Here is a 19,043-nt window from a genome sequence, read left to right as displayed (position 1 = left end):
ACCATGGCCATGGCCAGGTGAGCCCCTGATGCCTCTTAAGTGCCTCCTTTGGAGGCCTGGAGAGAGGTGCCCGCCTCCCAGCTCTGAGATTTCAGAGAGAGAAAGGCTGGGGCCAGCCTGGCCCGGGAGCTATTGGACCTGATGCTCATGCCCGAGGCCTGCTCCTTCTCCACGCAGACAGACAGAGGCTGGAGTAGATGCTGGGGTCAGGGTGCCTTTATTGGTGAATGGGAATGTGTGAGTTGGAGCTCAATGGCCACATGTCGGCATGTCCAGGGTCCCCAAGGCAGCAGGTTCCAAGGCACTGGAGCAGCCCACGCCGGGGGCGAGCCCTGAGCAGCAGGCACCATTCTCACCCTGTGCAGGGCCTGGCACTTGGGGCAGGCCAGGAGGCCGGCCAGGCCTTCAGCAAAGCTGTTGCAGCTCAATCAGCTCCTCTTGTGGGGCCCGGAGGCTTTCTGCCGGTAGATCTCAGCGGTGAAGGGCCTGCCGGGCAGCGGGGAGAGGCTTCAGTCAGCAGGTCCTGGGGGTGACCCACTGCCCACACCAGAGCCCCGCCTCCACCAGCCTGAGGGTGTCCCAGTGGGACCAGGATCCCCTTCATCCGCCAGCGCCGCGGGGGTGGCACTGACTTGGAGCCTTCAGAGAGCAGGGGGGAGGGGAGAGGGGCCGGCTGCCTGCTGGGTCCTGCAGGCCGCACTGTAAGCTGCTGTGGCCGCTCTGACCTGGGAGCCCTGGAGTGGGCCTGGCTGATGGCAGCCTGTCCTGAGCCTGCCCTGGCCACAAAGAAAGGTTCTAGAAGGAGAGACAGGGCCAGCGGGGCAGCCACGCCCCCACCCGCCGCAGCCGCTACTCACTCTTCATACAGGAGGGCCACCATGTAGGTGAGGGCCACCAGCACTGTCAGGAGCAGGCCCGTGGGGCTGGCGTGCCTGCAGGGAGAGAGGCAGGTTAGGCCTGGCTGGAGCCAGGGTCTCTCAGGGCCACTGCCCTCCTGCCCAGGCTGGCCCTTCCTGCTGTGACCCGCGTCTTCCGGCCGACGCTGGGGCCACTTGGGCCGACCAAGCCCAGGCAGCACTGCCCCTTCCTGAGTGGGGTCCCCATGTTCTCGGTCCTGATCCATTTATCATCATCGTCTGCCTGTCCGTCCTGGCTGGGTTCCCTCCGGGTGGGGCCTGCTCACTCTTTCCGGGTCTCCAGCCCCCAGCCCAGAGCTGGAGACGCAGCCCCAGGCAGAAGAGTCCCAGTGGCTAGGGCTGTTCGTCCCGCACAGGAGGAGGTTCTGGGGCAAAGTGCTCCACTGTCCCCCAGAAACCATGCTCTGAGGAACAAAGGCTGTTTTCTAGAAATGGGTCCAGGGTTCCCCAAAGCCAGTTTGGTCCACCCTGAGCCCCCAGCCCCCAGCCACAGGTGCAGCCCCATAGCCACGCCCTGGGAGGATCTGGCTGTGGGGAAGGGGGCTTAGGAGCTGCTGCCCCACCCAGCCCTCAACATCGAGCCCAGCTTGGGCTCTCCCAGGTGGTGGGACAGCAGCCCCACACCCAGGAACCCCCTGCTTGCCCCGGCCCAGAGGATGGGAGGCCCAAGGCAGAGTGTGCAGCAGGCCCAAGGCTGGATGGAGCATCGCCAGGAGCTCTCTGCTGGTGACCAGCTCCTGACCCCGCCACACCAGTGAGCAGCGGCAGCTCGTCAGTGACGGCACCAAGGAGCCTGGGCGCAGCTGCCTCAGGTTTCCAGAAATAGCTGCTGTCAAGCTGTCCCCCAATCTATTTCTATAGTTACCTCTGATCCCACAGCTCCCGCAGGCGCTGGGCTGCTGCCGGGGAGGAGGGAGGGAGGGAGAGAGAGAGGGAGGGAAAGAGGGAGGAAAGGAGTTGCCTGGCAGGCACAGAGGGCGCATGGGCAGGCCTGGGCCAGGGGCTGCACCCTCCTTGGCTGCCTCTGTGCCAAGTTGCCCCCTCCCCAGACAAACCATCACAAGAACCCCAGGTAGGGCTGGATCAAGGTGAGGGCTGGAGGGCACCTGTGGCCCCTGCGGGGACCCTCTGCCCTGCCCACTGCCTTCCACCCCTGGACCTCACACTGGTCTGCCTGTCTGGGAGCTGCAGGGGGCAGGGCAGTTTAAGGACAGCAAAGATCCAAGCCCAGGCTCCAGCCCCAGGGCTGGCATCCAGCAGCGACCCCATTGTGGGCACCTGAGGGGGACAGGAGCCCCCGCTTGCACAACATGAAGCAGGAGGCCCACCTGTCCCTCACAGTCAGGCCACCGCCTCTGCCATCTGTGCTCTGGCATCGGGCTCACTGCCACATGGCCTGCCGGGGTCCTACATGCCAGGGAGCTCAGACACCTGGAAGGCCCATCTCTGGGGCCCTGGCAGGTGAAAGACAGATGGGCTGTGGGAGGCCTGCGGGGGTCCCTGCTGTGTCAGCGTCTGGCCAGGTAATGGCTCATCTCTAATGAGCTCCTGGACCATTGATGCCATCTCCCAGCACACCGCGTGGCTGATGTCCTCTGGAGGCGGCTTGTGTGTCCCGAGCCCAAGGGTGACTCTCACTCCAGGGCACAAGGCACTGCTGGGGACACTAAGCCACTGGGGAGGCACCGAAGGTGGGGGTGTCAGGGAGGGATTCTTGCAGGAGGGGACACCTCACGTTGGGTTTGGAAGGACCGACAAGGGGCATAAGTGGGAGGGTTCTAGGTGAGGGAACAGCGTGTAAGTGCATACGTGCATGTGTGTGTGCATACGTGCATGTGTGTGCATACATGCGTGTGTGCATACGTGCATGTGTGTGCATACGTGCATGTGTGTGCATACGTGCATGTGTGTGCATACGTGCATGTGTGTGTGCATACGTGCATGTGTGTGTGCATACGTGCATGTGTGTGCATACGTGCATGTGTGTGCATACATGCGTGTGTGCATACGTGCATGTGTGTGCATACGTGCATGTGTGTGCATACGTGCATGTGTGTGTGCATACGTGCATGTGTGTGCATACGTGCATGTGTGTGTGCATACGTGCATGTGTGTGTGCACACGGAGGAGACAGGGGGCCAGGTGTGTTGGGAACCCTAAGCCTGCAGGGACGACCTGGGTAGAGGCGATTGTTTGAGTCTGGGCTCACCCTGTAGACCCAGTGGGGGTGCTCCATGGGCGGGTGAGCCTGGGGGCACATAGTCTGGGCCTCAGGATCACACTGTCTGAGTCCGGGCAGAGGGCCCAGGCTAGAAGGCAGGTGGGAGGTGACCCTGGGGACTGCCTGGCCTGGACGCGGGGTGGGTCCCAGCCAGACCCACAGCCCCTCTTCTAGCTTCTGCTCTCTCCAACCCCAGCTGCTACCGTCCCAGCCGCTGAGGGCGGGGAGCCAGGAGGCAACACCTTGCTCTTGACATTCACCATTTACAATTCACTCCTTTGGGATCCTTTGGCCCCTCAGGTCCTGGGGAGAACCTGTAAATTCTAGGCCGGTGGTTTTCAAGCGTTAAACAAAAGCAGTGGAACAGTGTCTGCCAAAAAAAACCTTCTATGCAAGAAAATGGCTAAACTAGAACTGCCAGGGTGGGGGATGGGTGTGAAGCCCAGGGCAGCTCCCGCTGTGCCATCCTTGACTGCAGGCCCTCTGACCCCCCTGCGGGAGCACGTCCCCACACCTTGTCAGTGCCTGTACCTGGCTGAGGCCGACAGCACTTCCAGGCTTCCCTCATGGCACGGGGTCCCCTCTGTGGGAAGGGGTGCCTGCCACATGGGCAGAGGCTATGGGGGCACAGGCAGTTCTGTCAGCTGCGGGTGAGGTGGGCCCTGGTGGCTCTGGCTGCCCCCTCCTGCAGGGAAGATGGCTCGGGTGGTCCCAGCCCTGATGTCCCAGCACAGGGGTCTGCAAACTACAGCCTACAGGCCAAGAACACCTGTTAAATTTTTAAATAGTTAAAAGCAAAAGGATCAAAAGAATGTTTCATGACACGTGAAAATGATCTGAAATTTAGGCTTCAATGTCTGTAAGTGGAGCTGTGCTGGCGCCGAACACGCGCATCCGTTTTCCTGCGTCCGCAGCTGTTTTGCGCGGCAGGACCAGGGCTGAGCGGCTGTGACCTGCCTGCGGCCTTTGAACCTCCACACTCCAGCCCTCTTGGAGAAGCTGGCCACCCTGTTCTGGGATGTGCTTTCTGTTACTATAGATAAGATGCTTCTGAGAAAGGGAGAACCAGGGCGCCCTAGGCCCCCGCAAATGACACGTTCTTCCTTTCTCTTTCTCCAGGGGCCCTGGCCCCCGCGTCCTGAGCTGCACCAGCTCCTCCCCGGGAGGTGGCCAGCGGGGCAGAGGGGCAGCAAGCCTGGTACTCACATGATGGCCCAGCCCAGGTAGTTGGCTGTGCTTCCCCAGTACATGGGGTTGTCCAGGATGTTGAAGGGGAACACGGTCACTCTCGCCTCCTTGAGGATCCCGAAGTAATCACCTGTGGATGAGGCAAGGCAGGGTCCCTCGGCTGTTCATCAGCCCTGGCCACACCATCACGGAGGAAGGCCCCAGAGCGGGCTGTGGCGGGACCTGCAGGTGAGACAGGGCCCTGCACTCCAGGAGGCTCCAGGGGGTTCAACAATGGACAGAGTCAGAGGGACCCACCAGGCACGCAGACAGCAGAGGGCGTGGGGCCCAAGGACTGAGGTGCTGAGCACCGCCCCTGCCCCACTGCTCCTTTTCTTGTGCACTCTGACCCAGCCACGCTGGCCTTCCTCTTCTTCCAGGCTCGCACACGCTGTTCCCTCCCCTGCGATGCCTTTCCCTGCTCTCTGTACAGAGAGCTCAGTTCCTCCTCAGGCCCTTCTCCCTCTGCTCATGGCGCCTCTTTATGCAGACCCTTCCTCTTCCTGACCTGCCTCCCGCTCCGCCTCACTCTAGTGAGTTCCTCTCCCTCTGGGGGCCTCAGCTGGTTGCTAAGGGCTGCTCTGCTCCACGCCCCCGGCTGCATGGCCCTGGCACCAGGGCCCGGCCACGGCACGCCTCCTGTCGCTCTGGGAGGTCAGCCCTGGTATTATTGTTTTCCCACCCAGCTGCCCACAGGAGCTAGACCCAGTGGAGAGAGGGTGACTACTGGACAGCCTGTTCCAGACAGGCCAGCCATGCACCCGTCAGTCGCATGGCCACAAGGCATCCCCCGGCAGGACTGCTCTGAGCTGTAAGCAGCGGCCGGTGTCATAGTCACAGGATCTGTCCCAGGCCTACAGAGGATGGTCCCACTGGACACAGAGTAACCGCTCCATAAAGGGTGCGGCTTTGTTCCTCCCAGCCTTCTGTCCCCAGAAACCCCTAATTTGTGTCTCCTCCAGGAGGACGATGGAGCTTCATCCGAGGTAGAAAGTAGGGCAGCTGCCTGACAATGGGCAGCATAGGCAGGAGGGGTCCAGGAGCTGCGTCACCGTCTGGGGACACAGGGCAGGGCCCAGGACCACTGGGAAGTTCTTTCTTCCCAGGAAGCAGGAAGCGGGGCAGCAGGGTGTGGGTAGATGGCACAGAAACCCAATTCGGGCTGAGTCACAGGGGGAAGTGACCACCTTTGTCTACATCCCGCGCTGCTGGCCCTCGGCGTTTCTAGGCCATGTCTGCTGGCAGCGCCGCCAGGAGTCTGTGGCCACTGGTGTTTGTGGGCTCCTTCCCTCCCTCTGACTGTTCAGGGCCCCCCAGCTTGTTCTTCCACTGCCGAGGGGCTCCACCCACCATCCTGGCTCTCCCTACGCTGCCTGCAGCCCTCCCTGTCCAGATCCACCCACACCCTAACCGCTGGAGGGCCCCTGCCGCTGGTCTCCCACAGGACCTGACTGCACAGCCCAGAGCCCCTCCCGTGTGGCTCTCACCACCCCCACATCCTGGAAGGGCCCTCCACAGCTCCTGAGCCCCACCGCTGATCCCGGCTCCATCAGTCCAACCTCTTCCTTGCGGGGACCCCCTCTGTGGCTCCCACCTCTCTGGGGATGGAGCCTCAACCCCTTGCATGGCCTTCAAGGCCTCGGCTCACCCTCCAGCCCTGTCCCGACCGACAGCACCTGTGCGGCCAGTCCAGCTGCTCCCCCGCCTCCAGCCGCCCACCACTCTGCCCTCAATCTCCCTCTCCTTGCACCAAGGCCTTTTCCTCTTTCTACCTGCCCACACCTGCCCCCACCAGGCAGATGCAGACGCTCCTGGCTGCTGCCCCCCTTCCTAGACCAAACTCCCTACAGCTCCTGCCTGCGCAGGAAGCACTGAACCACCTGTGGGTGCCCCCGACAGTCCCAGAGAGGCCTGGTCATGGGCGATCCAGAATGCTGCACCCACAGATGCCACTTCCTCCCTCGGATGTCCCCTGCGGCCGAGCACAGGCTCCTTGAGAACTTGGAGTGCCCTGTGACAGCCCACGGTGCCCTGGGGGCTGGGCCCAAGAAGCTGCAGCCAGCATCTAAGGATGGGGGTGGCAGGCGGGCCTGGGAGCTCCTCAGGACACTGTTGGTCCCAGGAGGCCACTGAGGCCACTGAAGCCGAGTGACCTGCCAAGCTCCTGCACTGGCCACGGCTGGCGGGGAGGAAGACGTGGGTCTTCCCACCCATGACGGAGAGTGGGCAACACCCCGCTGGGCCAACTCCCTGCTCACTGGGAGGGGCTCCCCTTGGACAGGGGCTGCCTTCTTCTCTCCTTCCAGGTTTCGAAGGCCCCCTCTTGTCCCCCACCGCTGCCCCCATCTCCTCTCCCACCCCCACCCCTACTGCCTTTCCCATGGCTGCTTTTCTTTCCCAGCTTGCAAGGAGCTGGAAGTTGCTGCCATCATGAGGGTCATTGGTGGGCGTCTGGCCAGGCCAGCACTGGGCTCACAGCCTGAAAGCACCTCAGCCACAGGCAGAGGGGAATGGAGAAGGGATAAGGTGCCTCCACCCCTCATCTCTCCCCAGACCGACGCTAGCCCTGCCTGCGGCCAAACACAGCACCAACCACAAGCCTGCCTGGCCTGAGAGCCACGCGTGCCGGGAGCTGCCGGGGAGGTGGCTGACTCACCACCACCTCGGGCTTCTGTGCAATAGGGCCTGAGAGCCTTCTGCAAGAGGGAGCTGGTGTGGCGCTGGACTCAGGGAGTCCCAGAACGGGTGTTGAGCGCATCTTCGTTAGCTGGAGAGAAGCAGCCGGGAGCTGTCTTCACTCCCCACGAAGGCAGCTGCTCAGCACCCTGGGGTAAGAGTTGCTGTTGGAGCCCAGCCTCCTGTTCTACCATGGACAAGCCAGGCCTGGAGGGAAGACGCCCTGATGGAGCAGGGCCCCAGCACTCCCACTGATGTCATAGACGGCAGGACCGCAGCCACCTGGCCTTGCTGCTCCCTAGGGCTCCAGTGGGCCTGCTCAGGGTCACCCCAGCCCTCAGGGTCTTACCTAGGAAGGTTCCAGTGAACCCCAGTGCAAAGAAGCTGGAGAGCACGAGCACGACGCCCAGTCCCAGGAGCGCAAGGCCCAGGCTGTAGGCCGCGGGGGTGTCCAGGCTCTCCATCTTAGGCTGGCTCAGCATGGCCTGCGTGAAGCTGCGGGCAGGGGATGGAGAGGGAGGATGTCATGGCCCAGAAGGAGGCCATCCTCACCTTCTCGCCCTCTCCCCAGGGAACCTCAGAGAGCAGCCAGCCCAGGGCTGCCAGGTCAGGCAGGCAGCAGGTGGGGTCCGGTCCACCCGGGAGAGGGGGTGACAGCAACAGGGAGGGGCCCAGGCCTGCCAGATATTTAAATTTTTTCAAGAGAAGCCAGAGGTCCTGACTCATATGTGAAGTGTCCTAATTTCCAGAAATAGACAATTCATGAAAACCACTTTAGACCCTGCAGGTGAGCAGGCTGGATTCAGCCCAAAGGCCACCAGCTTGCAAACTCTCATCCTGTCCAATGAGCAACTCATACTATGGAGAAAAGTGAGGCTCAGAAAAGACGCAGGTGCCAGGTTGCAGGGCAGGCCCAGGTGTCCCATTCCCCAACAGACTCAGTGCCCTGAGGCCTGGGGCGTGCTCTGTGCTGGGGATTCCACTTCCACAGTCCCTGCAGGTCTGGCCACATCCTGGGTGGCTTGACTTGCATTTAAAGGCACTTTGGGGGCCCTTTATGTCCTCCTCCACACCTGAATTCCCCCACCAGGCTCCCTCTGGGGCCAAACCACTGAAGGCCTTGTTAAAAGGTAGTGGGGGCTGGGTGCGGTGGCTCATGCCTGTAATTCCAGCACTTTGGGAGGCCGAGACCTGTGGATCACCTGAGGTCAGGAGTTCAAGACTAGCCTGGCCAATATGGTGAAACCCTGTCTCTACCAAAAATACAAAAATTAGCTGGGCGTGGTGGTAGGCACCTGGAATCCCAGCTACTCGGGAGGCTGGGGCACAAGAATCGCTTGAATCTGGGAGGCAGAGTTTGCATACCACTGCACTCCAGCCTGGCCAATAGAGCGAGATTCAGTCTCAAAAGAAAAGAGAGAGAAAAAAAAAGGAAGTGGCATGACCAAAAGGGGGTGACTATGATAGCAGTGGGTCTAGAGGCTCAGGTTCTCCAGTTGGCTCCAGAGGACTGAGGGCCTGCTGCAGGGAGGACACAGGGGCTAGGTATGTGCTGATGCACCCGGGCCTCACCACAGGGGAGCGGGCGCTGGTGGGAAGGGGGCCCTGGGTGCTAGATGAGAGGCACACTCACAGGAAAGGCTGTGTGTGGGAGCACAGATATGTGTGACCAAACATGCACTTCCCATGCTCGCAATAATCACAACACAGAAGAGACATGGAGATCTGCTGCCTCACGCAGGGCAGCGCCTTTTACACTCAGTCTGGATGGCGTCTCCCAGCAGGGCCAGCTCACCATCCACCCACCCACCCATCCATCCTTCCTCCATCAATCTACCCTCTGTGCACCCACACATCCATCCATCTGTCCATCTATCCATCCCTCCATCCATCAATGTAGCCTCTGTCTGCCCACACAACCATCCATCCATCCACCATGAGGTGTCTTTGCCAGGCTCTTTCAAGCAGATTGAAGCCCCCATCTTCATCCACCCATCCATTCATTGGTGAATTCAGATTGCTGTGACCCTCCTTATGCTGAGCTGAGGACATACAGGCATATCTTTATGCCTCCCTGGAACTCCTTCCTCCAGCTGGACTGGGAGCTCCTGGGGAACAGAAGCTGCTCCTCCTTCCCTGCATGTTCCCCCCGGCACTTGGCCCGGGCCACAGAACGGACATTTAGTGCCTATTCATCGACTGGAGAGAAGCAGCAGCTGCTCCTTCCTCCTCCTCCCATCCCCCAGAGCAGAGAAGGAGCCAGGGCAAAAGGGAAAAGGGCCTGTGGACAAAGCCACCAGGACCCGGTGGCAGAGGTGGGCACACCGACCTGTCAAACAGCGGCATTCGGGTGTCAGGGCAAACCCACTGCCGGTCATGCTGCCCACACCCTCAGCTCTCCACCCACCAGTGCCCTGCCCTGATCCTGCTGCTGCCCGGGGCTCAGGGTCACTCTGCAGCTCCAGGCCGAGCCTCTGGGATTGGCTCAGGGTCACGGGCTGCCATGGAGTAAGGTGGCCACACGCACACCCAGTGTGGTGCCACGATCCAGGCACACCTTCTCCCCTGCCTGGCACCCTCCACTCTCCTGCCTGCAGATGGTGGAGTGGGAGGGAAAGGAAGGGTGCTGGCCCTGCTCAGGAGCATGGCTCCCCTGCAAGCATCTGGCTCCTTGGCTGCCACTGCAGTGGGGACTAGAAAACAGACGGGGGTGGGGAGGGGTGAACAGAGGAGAGCATTCCAGAAAGCGGAAACAGCAGGGAGCTGTGCCTTAGAGTCTGGGGCAGGGCATGGAGCAGGGAAGGCTTGAAGGAGCCCGCCAGGTGCAGGCCTCGGCCCGGCAGGGGTTGGAATGCACTCTGCCTGCTGTGGAAAATGCAGAACCAGGGAGACCCATCCCGTGCTGCAATAGGGGGAGGGCGAGGAGGCCAGGCCTGAGGACGCGGGAGGGTCACTCTGGAGGGAGACCCTGTCGCTCTTACCCCTTCCTGCGGAGACCCGAGCCAGGGCCTGGGTCCACACCCCATGCTCAGGGTTCCTCTGCCAGAATTCATCTGCATCACACAAGCAGGCAGCAGATGAAAGCGAACTTCCTCCCTCTGGTGCGGCCCAGCCCAAAGCCCAGCGTGTTCAGGGCCCAGCTTCCCTGGGGGCGTGGCTCAGTAGGAAAATCAGATCTGTCTGGAAGCAGATTCCTGATGAAGGCAGATCTGGGACCAGGGAGCGGGTGGGAGAGGCCCCAGATCTGCCCCAGACCTGACCCCCAGTCCTCCAGCTGCTCCCCCGCCTATGGCCCCAGTCCTGGGGCCTTTCCTTTCCTTTCTCTGAGATGACAGCCTGGGCTGGCTCCTGGCACAGTGCTCTGTGGGTCGTTTGCTCAGAGTCAGCAGAGGAACTGGGCTGAGCTCCTCCCTGGCGTTCTCACCAAGTGGCCCCTTACCCAGTCAAATACACTCTGATTCTAGATTCCAGGTTTACTGGAATCTCACGGCCCCGATTAGGCAATCGACAGTGTTCTAGCTCCTCCATTAAGCCAGGAAAGCACAGTCCGTCCATTCCACGGGGAAAATTAGTGGATGGATGAGTAGCTCTGTGACCACAAGCTCCCTAACAGAATGAGGTAATAGGACGCAATTTCCCTTGGAAGTTTTCCGCACTGGGGGTGGGGAACGGAGATGCATTCATTTGCCTTGGGTTCTATTTTTAAGACCTGGATGGAACCTTCAGTCATTAATGTGATTTGAGGCTGTCTGCACTCTGCTCCCATAAAATCCCGGAAACCCTGGGGTGGAGGTGGGGAGGGGGCATCGCTGCCCTCAGTATCCCCACCCTGCCCCCAGCTGGGAGTCCTGGGCTACACACCAGGCCACAGGCACACGGCCCCACCCAGGACAGGCCTGTCCCATTTCTGTCTGCAGCCGAGCAGAAACACTTCTCTGACTTTGATCATCCTGGGGTGTCTCTGCAACGTCATCCACATCCACGTGTGGCCTGAGTGCCGTGTATTCCACATCCTTCACCCAGGCTTGGAGTGACTCGCTCTTTCCACTCCGTCTCAGCTACACGACGCTAGCCATGAAATGAGTCCTCTGATGGGCTCATTTCTTTTCCAAGACATATTAAAATAAGCATGTAACTACTAAAACAAACAAAAAAAAATGTTCATCTAATATGCAACCCCCGAAACCATCAAGGGGCTTGAATTCCGGGCTTTGACGTTGCACTAATTCTGAGCATTTGAATAACACGTCACCTTTCCAAAGTGTTTCCAAAACCCATCAATAGCTGAGAGAGAGTCTGTCTTGTTTTACCAACACGGAAACAGATGGTAGAAAGCAGGAGGGGCAGGACGGCTCTCCTGCCTCCTCACGACCTGTAAACAGTGGGACAGGCTCAAGCCTCACGGGCAGGCCAAGGACAACAGGCAGCAGTATCCCAGCACCCCTAGCACCCGGGAATCCTGGGCTGACACCCACTCTCCTTCCAGACTTCCTGGTGGCGTGTGCTTTGGGGATGGGGAGGGTGCCTCTTCCCTCCTTCCCAGCTGCAGCCCCTCAGGTGCTGGCCTGGCCTGGTCTACCAGGGCCTGGGCCCCACTCTTGCTGAACCGCAGCCCCTTTCCCTCCTTCCTTCCCAGCAGCTGGGGCCCCTTGTGCCCAGGTTCCCTGTCCTAAGTGCCCCTCCCACCCCTTACTCTCCAGCTGCCTGCATGGATCCCGCCCAATGGCTACTCCAGGCACCTGCCCTGAGGGAATCACTCTGGTGAAGGGATTTCACAAATAGAATTCAGGTCCTGATCAGTTGGCCTTGAGTTAATCAAAAGGGAGGTGACCCTGGGTAGGCCTTTCCGAAAGGGTCTAGAAGCCAGAGAGACCCAAAGCCAAAGCCGCAGAGCTGCCTTCTGTGCTGCGGGGAGGCCACCAGGAGCTGGGCCTCAAGGACCCGAGTCCTGCCAGCAACCCGAAAGCGTGAAGGACCCTGCCTTGGGTGAGCTCACACCCAGCAGGCACCTTGATTCCAGCCTGGGGAATCCCCGAGCAAAGACCCCACCACCCATCCAGCCTCCTGGCCACAGAAACTGTCACATAGTATGTTTGTGTGGTTTAAGCCGCTAAGTTTGTGGGAATTTGCTACACAGCAAAAGGAAACTAATACACTTGGCTTCCCAGTGCACAGACTCTTTAAAAATTCTGGCCTGTTCTGCCAAGATGGCAGGAGTCGCTCTTTTCTGCCGTGGAACGCTGCACACGCCCAGCCCTCCATCACTCCATCGGAAGCAAACTGTCCCGTTGGCTCCATGCCCTCCCTCCTTCATGCACCCACTAGACCCCTGGCCTGTCCTGACCACATCCTGGAGCAGGTCTAGCCAGGCACTGGGATGCATGCAGCAGTGACCAGGACATGTGGTCACTGGGACAGAGGGCCACGTGTGCCAGCCTCCTCCAGGGCCATAGTCCCCAAGGGCCTGGCCTCAGAATCATCAGGGAGTTTTTGAAAATAGACTTCCCTGGGGGAGAAGGGCTCTAGGGTGACTCTGGTGTCCCACAGGGTTGCGCCTGCCCCATGGACTCTAGTATACAGAATGCTGAGGTGTGTCCCCACCTGCCCTGCCCCTGCTGCCCAGCCTGAGTGGGGGCCGCCCTCTCCCGGGACTCACGGGCCCCACCCAGCCATCTGAAGAGCCAGCTCACTCCTCCAGGCCTTGGTCACCACACTTCTTCAGCCAGGGCTCTGCCTGCACCCCACCCACCCAGACCACCTTCCAGAGATCACCCTGCCCCTCCAGTTGCCTCCTTGCCCAGCCTGGGAGCACCTCCAGGTCGAGGAAGATTCCTGATTGACAGCCACACTCTGAGGCCAGGATGCAGCTTCTCAGCCCGGCTGTGCCCGCCACACCAGAGCACACAGGAGCTTCTCCCCTCAGAAGACCCAGAGGGAGCCCTGGGAGACTCCAGGCAATTCTGATGTACACTGGAATACAGTTCCATCCTGTGACTGGTGAACGACACCAGGAGCTCGTTGATGCTCTAACAAGCTTGGCTGTCTCCTCCCACCGCCAGGAGGGAGGAAGGGCTGCAGCCCAGTCCTGTGAAGCCCAGTCAGGCCCTGCCTGGCCATCCACTCCTCGCCCGCCCCCATGGGCTTTCTCGAGACCAGCCCTGTGGCTCATCAGAGGGTAGCGCTCCAGCCAAGGCTGGCCAAGTTCAGCTGTGCAGCGGGCAGCTCAGGCAAGGAACTTCAACAAGTGCCCTGGAGTCCATCAGCCTTCCTCCCCATCCACAGTCCACAACCAGAGCAAACAGGTCTGTGCTAATGGCCCCCTCGGGACTGCATGGAGCACATCTGCTTCCAGATCGCAGTGGCTCATCCTGCCCCAGGCCTCCCCTGACCACCTCTGGATGCACCGCTGGTGCGGACCTGCTAACACAGTGGCCTGCTCTCCCCTGGGACCTGCTGGCAGGTCAGCTGCTGGTGGCCTCTCGGACCCACCGGCCATGATCCAGGCTTGGCTCAAGCACATGCCTGTGTTCTCCACCCACCACCCGACTTCTGCTGGGTACAGAGGCTTTCGAGCACAGCCTGGACCCACGAAGCTTGCCATCTCCCATGGAGAAAGGATGCCACACCCCAAAGGCCCAGAACAGGCACACCCATGAGGACAGAAAGCAGATGAGTGCTGCCAGGAGCTGGGGGGCGGGAGGTGACTGCTCCAGGTGTATAAGGTAAAGAAAAAGCTCCAAAACTAGTCAGGAGGAAGGACTGCACGACATCGGGAAGCTGCTAAATGTCACTGAACTGTAAAGCTTAAAATGGTTCAAGCGGCTAATTTTATGTTATGTCTATTCTACTGCACAAAAAAGAATACCCATCTCTAGGCAGCCACTGAAGCGATGCATGCATGGGAAAGGGTGTGGGGGTGTGGGAGTGCAGGAGCTGGTCCTGAGGGTCCTGTCAGAGCCTGGCCCCAGAGCCCGGTCCAGCCCCAGCACCTACCACCTGCGTGCCTCACTGGCAGGTGTGGGCAGGAAGGATGGGTCAGCAGTGCGTGCAGCAGGGGCACGGCAGGACAGGGTGTAGGCAGGGGCCTGGAGGGGAAGGACAGTGGGGGAGAGAGTAAGGACCATGGCACGCCTCTGCCTTTCAACCCAAAAGGTGACAGGAGAAAAGCAGTCCTGCAGCAGCCTGGGACATCCTTTCTCTCCTCCCCAAAATCCAGGAGTGGCTAGTCCAACCGAAAGTCACGGCCCTGTTGGCCAGGCAGACGCCAGGTGAGGCCAACACTGATATGAGAGGTCTGGAGAGGAGGGAAAGCTGGGAGCCACCATCTGTAAGAAGCTGACTTCCTCCAGCTACCCCAGGAGGACTCCCAGGGCCTGGGATCCAAGAACAAACCAGACAGTGCTTTGCTGCCGTCTATACGCCTGGAGTGGGGCTGTGAGTGGGCCTGTCCCCCTGGTCTCCTAGGTACACGCAGCACTAGGCTGGGGCCTGGAGGAGGAAGGCTAACCCCTGCCAGGGCCCTGTACTCTCTGCCTTGAAAAGGGGTGGATGACGGGGGCGGACCTCCAGGGTCAGGTAGATCACAGGCTGTGCTGCTGCACCAGCAGGGAGGTGATGGGGAGCGCTCAAGGAAGCCTCTGGGGTTTCTTTTTCTTTTTTTTTTTTTTTTTTTGAGACGGAGTCTTGCTCTGTCACCTGGGCTGGAGTGCAGTGGCCGGATCTCAGCTCACTGCAAGCTCCGCCTCCCGGGTTTACGCCATTCTCTTGCCTCAGCCTCTGGAGTGGCTGGGACTACAGGCACCCGCCACCTCACCCGGCTAGTTTTTTGTATTTTTTTTTTTAGTAGAGACGGGGTTTCACCGTGTTAGCCGGGATGGTCTCGATCTCCTGACCTCGTGATCCGCCCGTCTCGGCCTCCCAAAGTGCTGGGATTACAGGCTTGAGCCACCGCACCCGGCTGCCTCTGGGGTTTCTAGCACAAGATGGGATTGGGCAGGAAGTCAGAAGTCAGCAGACTCAGAGCAGCTCCCAGGGGCAGGGTCGGCAGGAGGGGCTCGATCGAGGCAGCTGCCTTGTAGCACTGGCTGGTGTTTCTGGGCAGTCACCTGGCCTGGCCTAGCTGCCCCTGGAGCTGTGAGCGCTGTGGGCTCCAGCCCACTCCTCCTGCTTTGTGCCAGCCCTGATGGTGGTCCCAGCATGCTCTGGGGAACAGGGGTGGTGGAACAGCTCAGCCTGCCAGCCCTGGGCTGAGTCTCAACCCTCTGCAGCCCTCTACCCGTCCTCAGCCTTGCCGCTCCTGTAGGGGGCTCCGAGCTCCAAGTGTTCAGTCGGCCAGCACTAGCCCACTCCCTCCTGGCCACTGGGAGTGCGGGTGTCTGGGGGCTGGAAGGCACAGACCCCCGCCTGTCCTGCCGATGAAGCCAGGGCCCCACCCTGGGTAAGGAGGGATACTCTGCCGGTGGCCCAAGAGGCAGCAGGGGTAGGAAAGAGACCCATCTCCCGTACCCTGATGTCCCACTCCCATAACCCAGCCTGGGTGGTGCCGGTGCCTGCCAGGTTCCTCTGGCCTACATGGATGGAATCTTTTCTCCCTAAGTCACTGCTGATCTGTTCTCAGACGCTGGTCAGCGCTCCCTGAGCTGTAAAACCTCAGGCAAACCATTGCTTCTTAACAAGCCTCACTTCCTCCATCTGCACAATGGGACTCTTCTCTACCCAGAGGCTACGAATGTGAAAATGTTCCCGGGGCCGGATAGCCTAGGCGCTTGTGAGCACGCAGGCTGTGCAGACCCCGAGGCCCCGAGGCAGTGCCTTGGACCAAACCCCTTGCCCTCCGAGGGGTGAAAAGCCCTCTCTGGGAAAGCCTCTTCACATCATTCAACCCAGGGCAGGTGCCAGGGGACCCACCCCTCTGAGGACCAAGACCCTGGGATACCCACCCAGGCCTAGAGACGACCGGCAGCCCCGGCCCAAAGGGCCAAGAAGCAAAGGCCAGGAGCCAGGGGTTCAGCGCAGAAGGCTGACCTCAGTAGGACCCTGACCACGCTGCTCAGCCACATTCCTGTGGCCAAGCCCACAACAAGGATGGGAAGGCAGCAAGGGCACCTGGCCACAGAGGGGGAAGGCCTGGGCCACCCTCGGTGAGTGTGTGAGGGGCCTGACCACCAGCCAGGCCTGCCCCGGCTCCGCACGTGCCGGCATGGAGCATCTGCAGGCCCCTTCCTGTGCGCACCCAGTGCCTGCAGGCCAGGCTGGTCCGAGGAAGATGGGGCCATGGGGAGAGCCAGGCTGCACGCACCCCATCCAAAGGGGCAGCTGTGCCTCGGCCCCAGTGAGTGCTCCATGTGGGGTGTGGCCAGGCACACACAGAGCTTCTGGTCTGTCTCGACAAGTCAAAAATGGGGATTCTCTCTGGTGCAGACAGTTTCTCATTTTTTGAAGCACCACTTGGTCCATGTTTAGTCCATGAGCTGCCGTGTGCAACGATTCTCAGGGTACTGTGGGAGGTGAGACCAGGGCCCAGAGATGGGGCAGCTTGCCTTGCACAGCCTGCATCCCCAGGTCACCTGCGGCCATCACAGTCCACGCAGGTGGGCCTTGTCTAGCCTGGTGTCTGGGCAGACAAATTCACTTCCAAGTGCAGTGGGCTGGGCCTCATCACCTAGTTCCAGTTCCTCTTCTCTGACCTTTTCATTTGACAGCAGGAAGGGGCCTGTCCCAAGTCCAGAGATGGGCAAAGAAGCTTTCTTTTTTTAAAAAAATTTGAGACAGAGTCTCGCTCTGTCGTCCAGGCTGGAGTGCAGTGGTGCAATCTCGGCTCACTGCAACCTCCGCCTCTCAGGTTCAAGCAATTCTCCTGCCTCAGCCTCCCAAGTAGCTGGGACTACAGGCGTGCACCACCATGCCCAGCTAATTTTTGTATTTTTAGTAGAGACCAAGTTTCACCATGTTGGCCAGCGTGGTCTTGAACTCCTGACCTCAGGTGATCCACCCACCTTGGCCTCCCAAAGTGCTAGGATTACAGGTGTGAGCCATCGCACCTGGCCTCAAAGCAGCTTTCTGATGCTGGTTCAAGCCTAAACTGATGAGACGGTCAGGCCTGACCCCTGAGGGCTCCCAACCTGGCATCTACCTTCTGACTGGGCGCTTCCTGGAGGAGCCTCCTAAAACAGCATTGGCTGCATGGCAGAGGCTGGGATGTGACCTTGGGACCACCCAGGAATTGTCCCCTGTCCCCCATTCACATACCCCCATTCCTGAGGTCACTGGGGCTCCTCTGCTGGCCAGAGTCTAAACGACTGGGAAGGGTAGGGTGGCTCACTGTGGCAGGTGGCTCTGAGAGCTGACCCCTGCGTGCTCAGACACAAGGCTCCCGCATGGTGAGGGATGAAGTACCACCAGTAGCAGCCCTCCCGCTAGCCCAGGGGTTGTGGCTCCCCAGTGAGGGGGCTGTGCTTACCAGTGTGAGCGCAGGAAGTTCAAGAGCAGGATGGTGACGCTCAGGGAGTAGCAGGCCAGGTAGGGGGACCCGAAGGCCCTGCTCAGCTTGCGGGTCTTGTGTTCCCATCGTGCAACCTAAACCATGGGCAGAGAACAAGAGCGAGATGTTTGCTGGGGAGACTCCAGGGTGGGGGTGAACATGCCTCTCTCTGTTTCCCAGTCTCCAAAGCCCCTATTTTTGAAGAAGAATAATTACACAGGAGCAACAACCACGTGCAGCCCAGCCACCCATTATCTGCCCTAGAGCCAGTTCCACAGGGATTTTCATACTTGTTCCGTTCATCTGGACCGACAACAAGGTCCTTCTGGAAACAACCCTTCAACCAGACACAGCCATGAGCCCACCAAGAGGCAGAAAGAGACGTCTGGCTGAGAAGACTGTCCCTGGGCAGACACACGGGGTCTGACCTCAGGCCCTAGCTGGGAGCTGCTGAGTGCCTCCCACAGACTCTAAAAGGGCCCCAGCGGAACTACCAGAGGAGCCCAGGGCTGCAGGAGCACGCGGCCTTCAGAGCACAGGCCCACATTCCCGCTGCGGGCCTCACCAAGCGTCCATCACAGGCGCAAAGCAAAGCAGAGCAAAGCCCTCGGCCTCCTCCCTCTGCCCAAGTGCTCTTCCCAAGGCACAGACTTTCAAACAGTGACCTGTAGCCTCAGAATCCTTTTACTTTATTTTTTTCAAACCAATCACATCTGGAATCTCAACATCTAGCCACCAACAGTGGAGAGAAGGGAGTTCTTCCTGCCTCTCCGCTGTTTCCACAGTCCTGAGCTGGTCATCCCCTGGGCCTGGCCCAGCACTCTGAGGAAGGAACGGAGAGAAGGGGAGGGGGCAAGGAGGATGCAAGAAGACAAACACTGCAGCCTGGAGTCAGGCGCTGGGCTCTAGGTACGTGAGCAAGTTGCCTGTGGGCCCAGAACAGGCACCTGTGTGTGCACAGAAAGAGCCTTAGGGGCCTGCTCCCAGCCACCTATCTCCACCCCAGCCCCAGCGATGACTGCTGCCTGCTCCACTTCCCAAGTGGACCTGCCTTTCCCCGCAGTTGCAGTGGGAGAGTGATTAGCAATGATTTCGTCAAGGCCGCTGACTCCCAGGAGGTGGCTCCCTAGTGAGTCCTCCGGCCAGCCCTGGCCCCTGTCCTCAGAGCTCCTTGGCAGTGGCAGGCCAGGGAGCAGCGGATGGTGGGGTGGGGGGCACGCCAAAGTTTACAGGAAGGAGAGGTGAAGGAGGTAGCTCCGGGGCCTTCCCCTCAACCAGCTGTTGGCACTGCAGCCAATTCTCCCAGAAGGTAAGCAGGCCCTAGGCCAGGTCTCAGCAGGTGGCCGCTGCTGACTCTGTGGGAAGCTCAAAAGGAGGAAGGAATGCGCGCTGCAGGGGTGAGGAGGGGGCTGCGGTGACTTTGCTGGGAATGTGTGGGTCGGGGGTGGAGGCAGAAGAGAAGCAGCCTGCAGAGAGCGCTGCGGGGCCTAGGACCACAGCCTGCTTTGTTTTGTTTTGTTTC

The 19,043-nt window shown here is 60.2% G+C and overlaps 1 protein-coding gene across 2 annotated transcripts in view; it reads right to left on the bottom strand.

Moving 5' to 3' along the window:
• Positions 1-201: 201 nt before the first annotated feature.
• Positions 202-19,043, bottom strand: part of PEMT (phosphatidylethanolamine N-methyltransferase) — an 85,844-nt gene continuing 67,002 nt past the window's right edge. The window contains exons 3-7 of one of the 2 annotated variants that reach the window (XM_050763477.1): positions 17,501-17,616; positions 7,391-7,536; positions 4,345-4,456; positions 858-932; positions 202-486 (exon numbers count right to left, since the gene is read on the bottom strand). In XM_050763477.1, coding sequence (XP_050619434.1) covers positions 429-486; positions 858-932; positions 4,345-4,456; positions 7,391-7,536; positions 17,501-17,616 — 507 coding nt within the window. In that variant the 3' untranslated portion in view covers positions 202-428. Of the gene's footprint in view, positions 487-857; positions 933-1,782; positions 1,814-4,344; positions 4,457-7,390; positions 7,537-17,500; positions 17,617-19,043 lie in introns of those variants that run through there. The other variant, XM_050763478.1, reaches the window with a different exon arrangement.

The sequence above is a fragment of the Macaca thibetana genome, chromosome 16 (genome assembly GCF_024542745.1).
Source record: "Macaca thibetana thibetana isolate TM-01 chromosome 16, ASM2454274v1, whole genome shotgun sequence".
Taxonomy (NCBI): domain Eukaryota; kingdom Metazoa; phylum Chordata; class Mammalia; order Primates; family Cercopithecidae; genus Macaca; species Macaca thibetana.
Note: the sequence above shows the minus strand (reverse complement) of the source record. Positions and strands in the feature narration are given on the sequence as shown.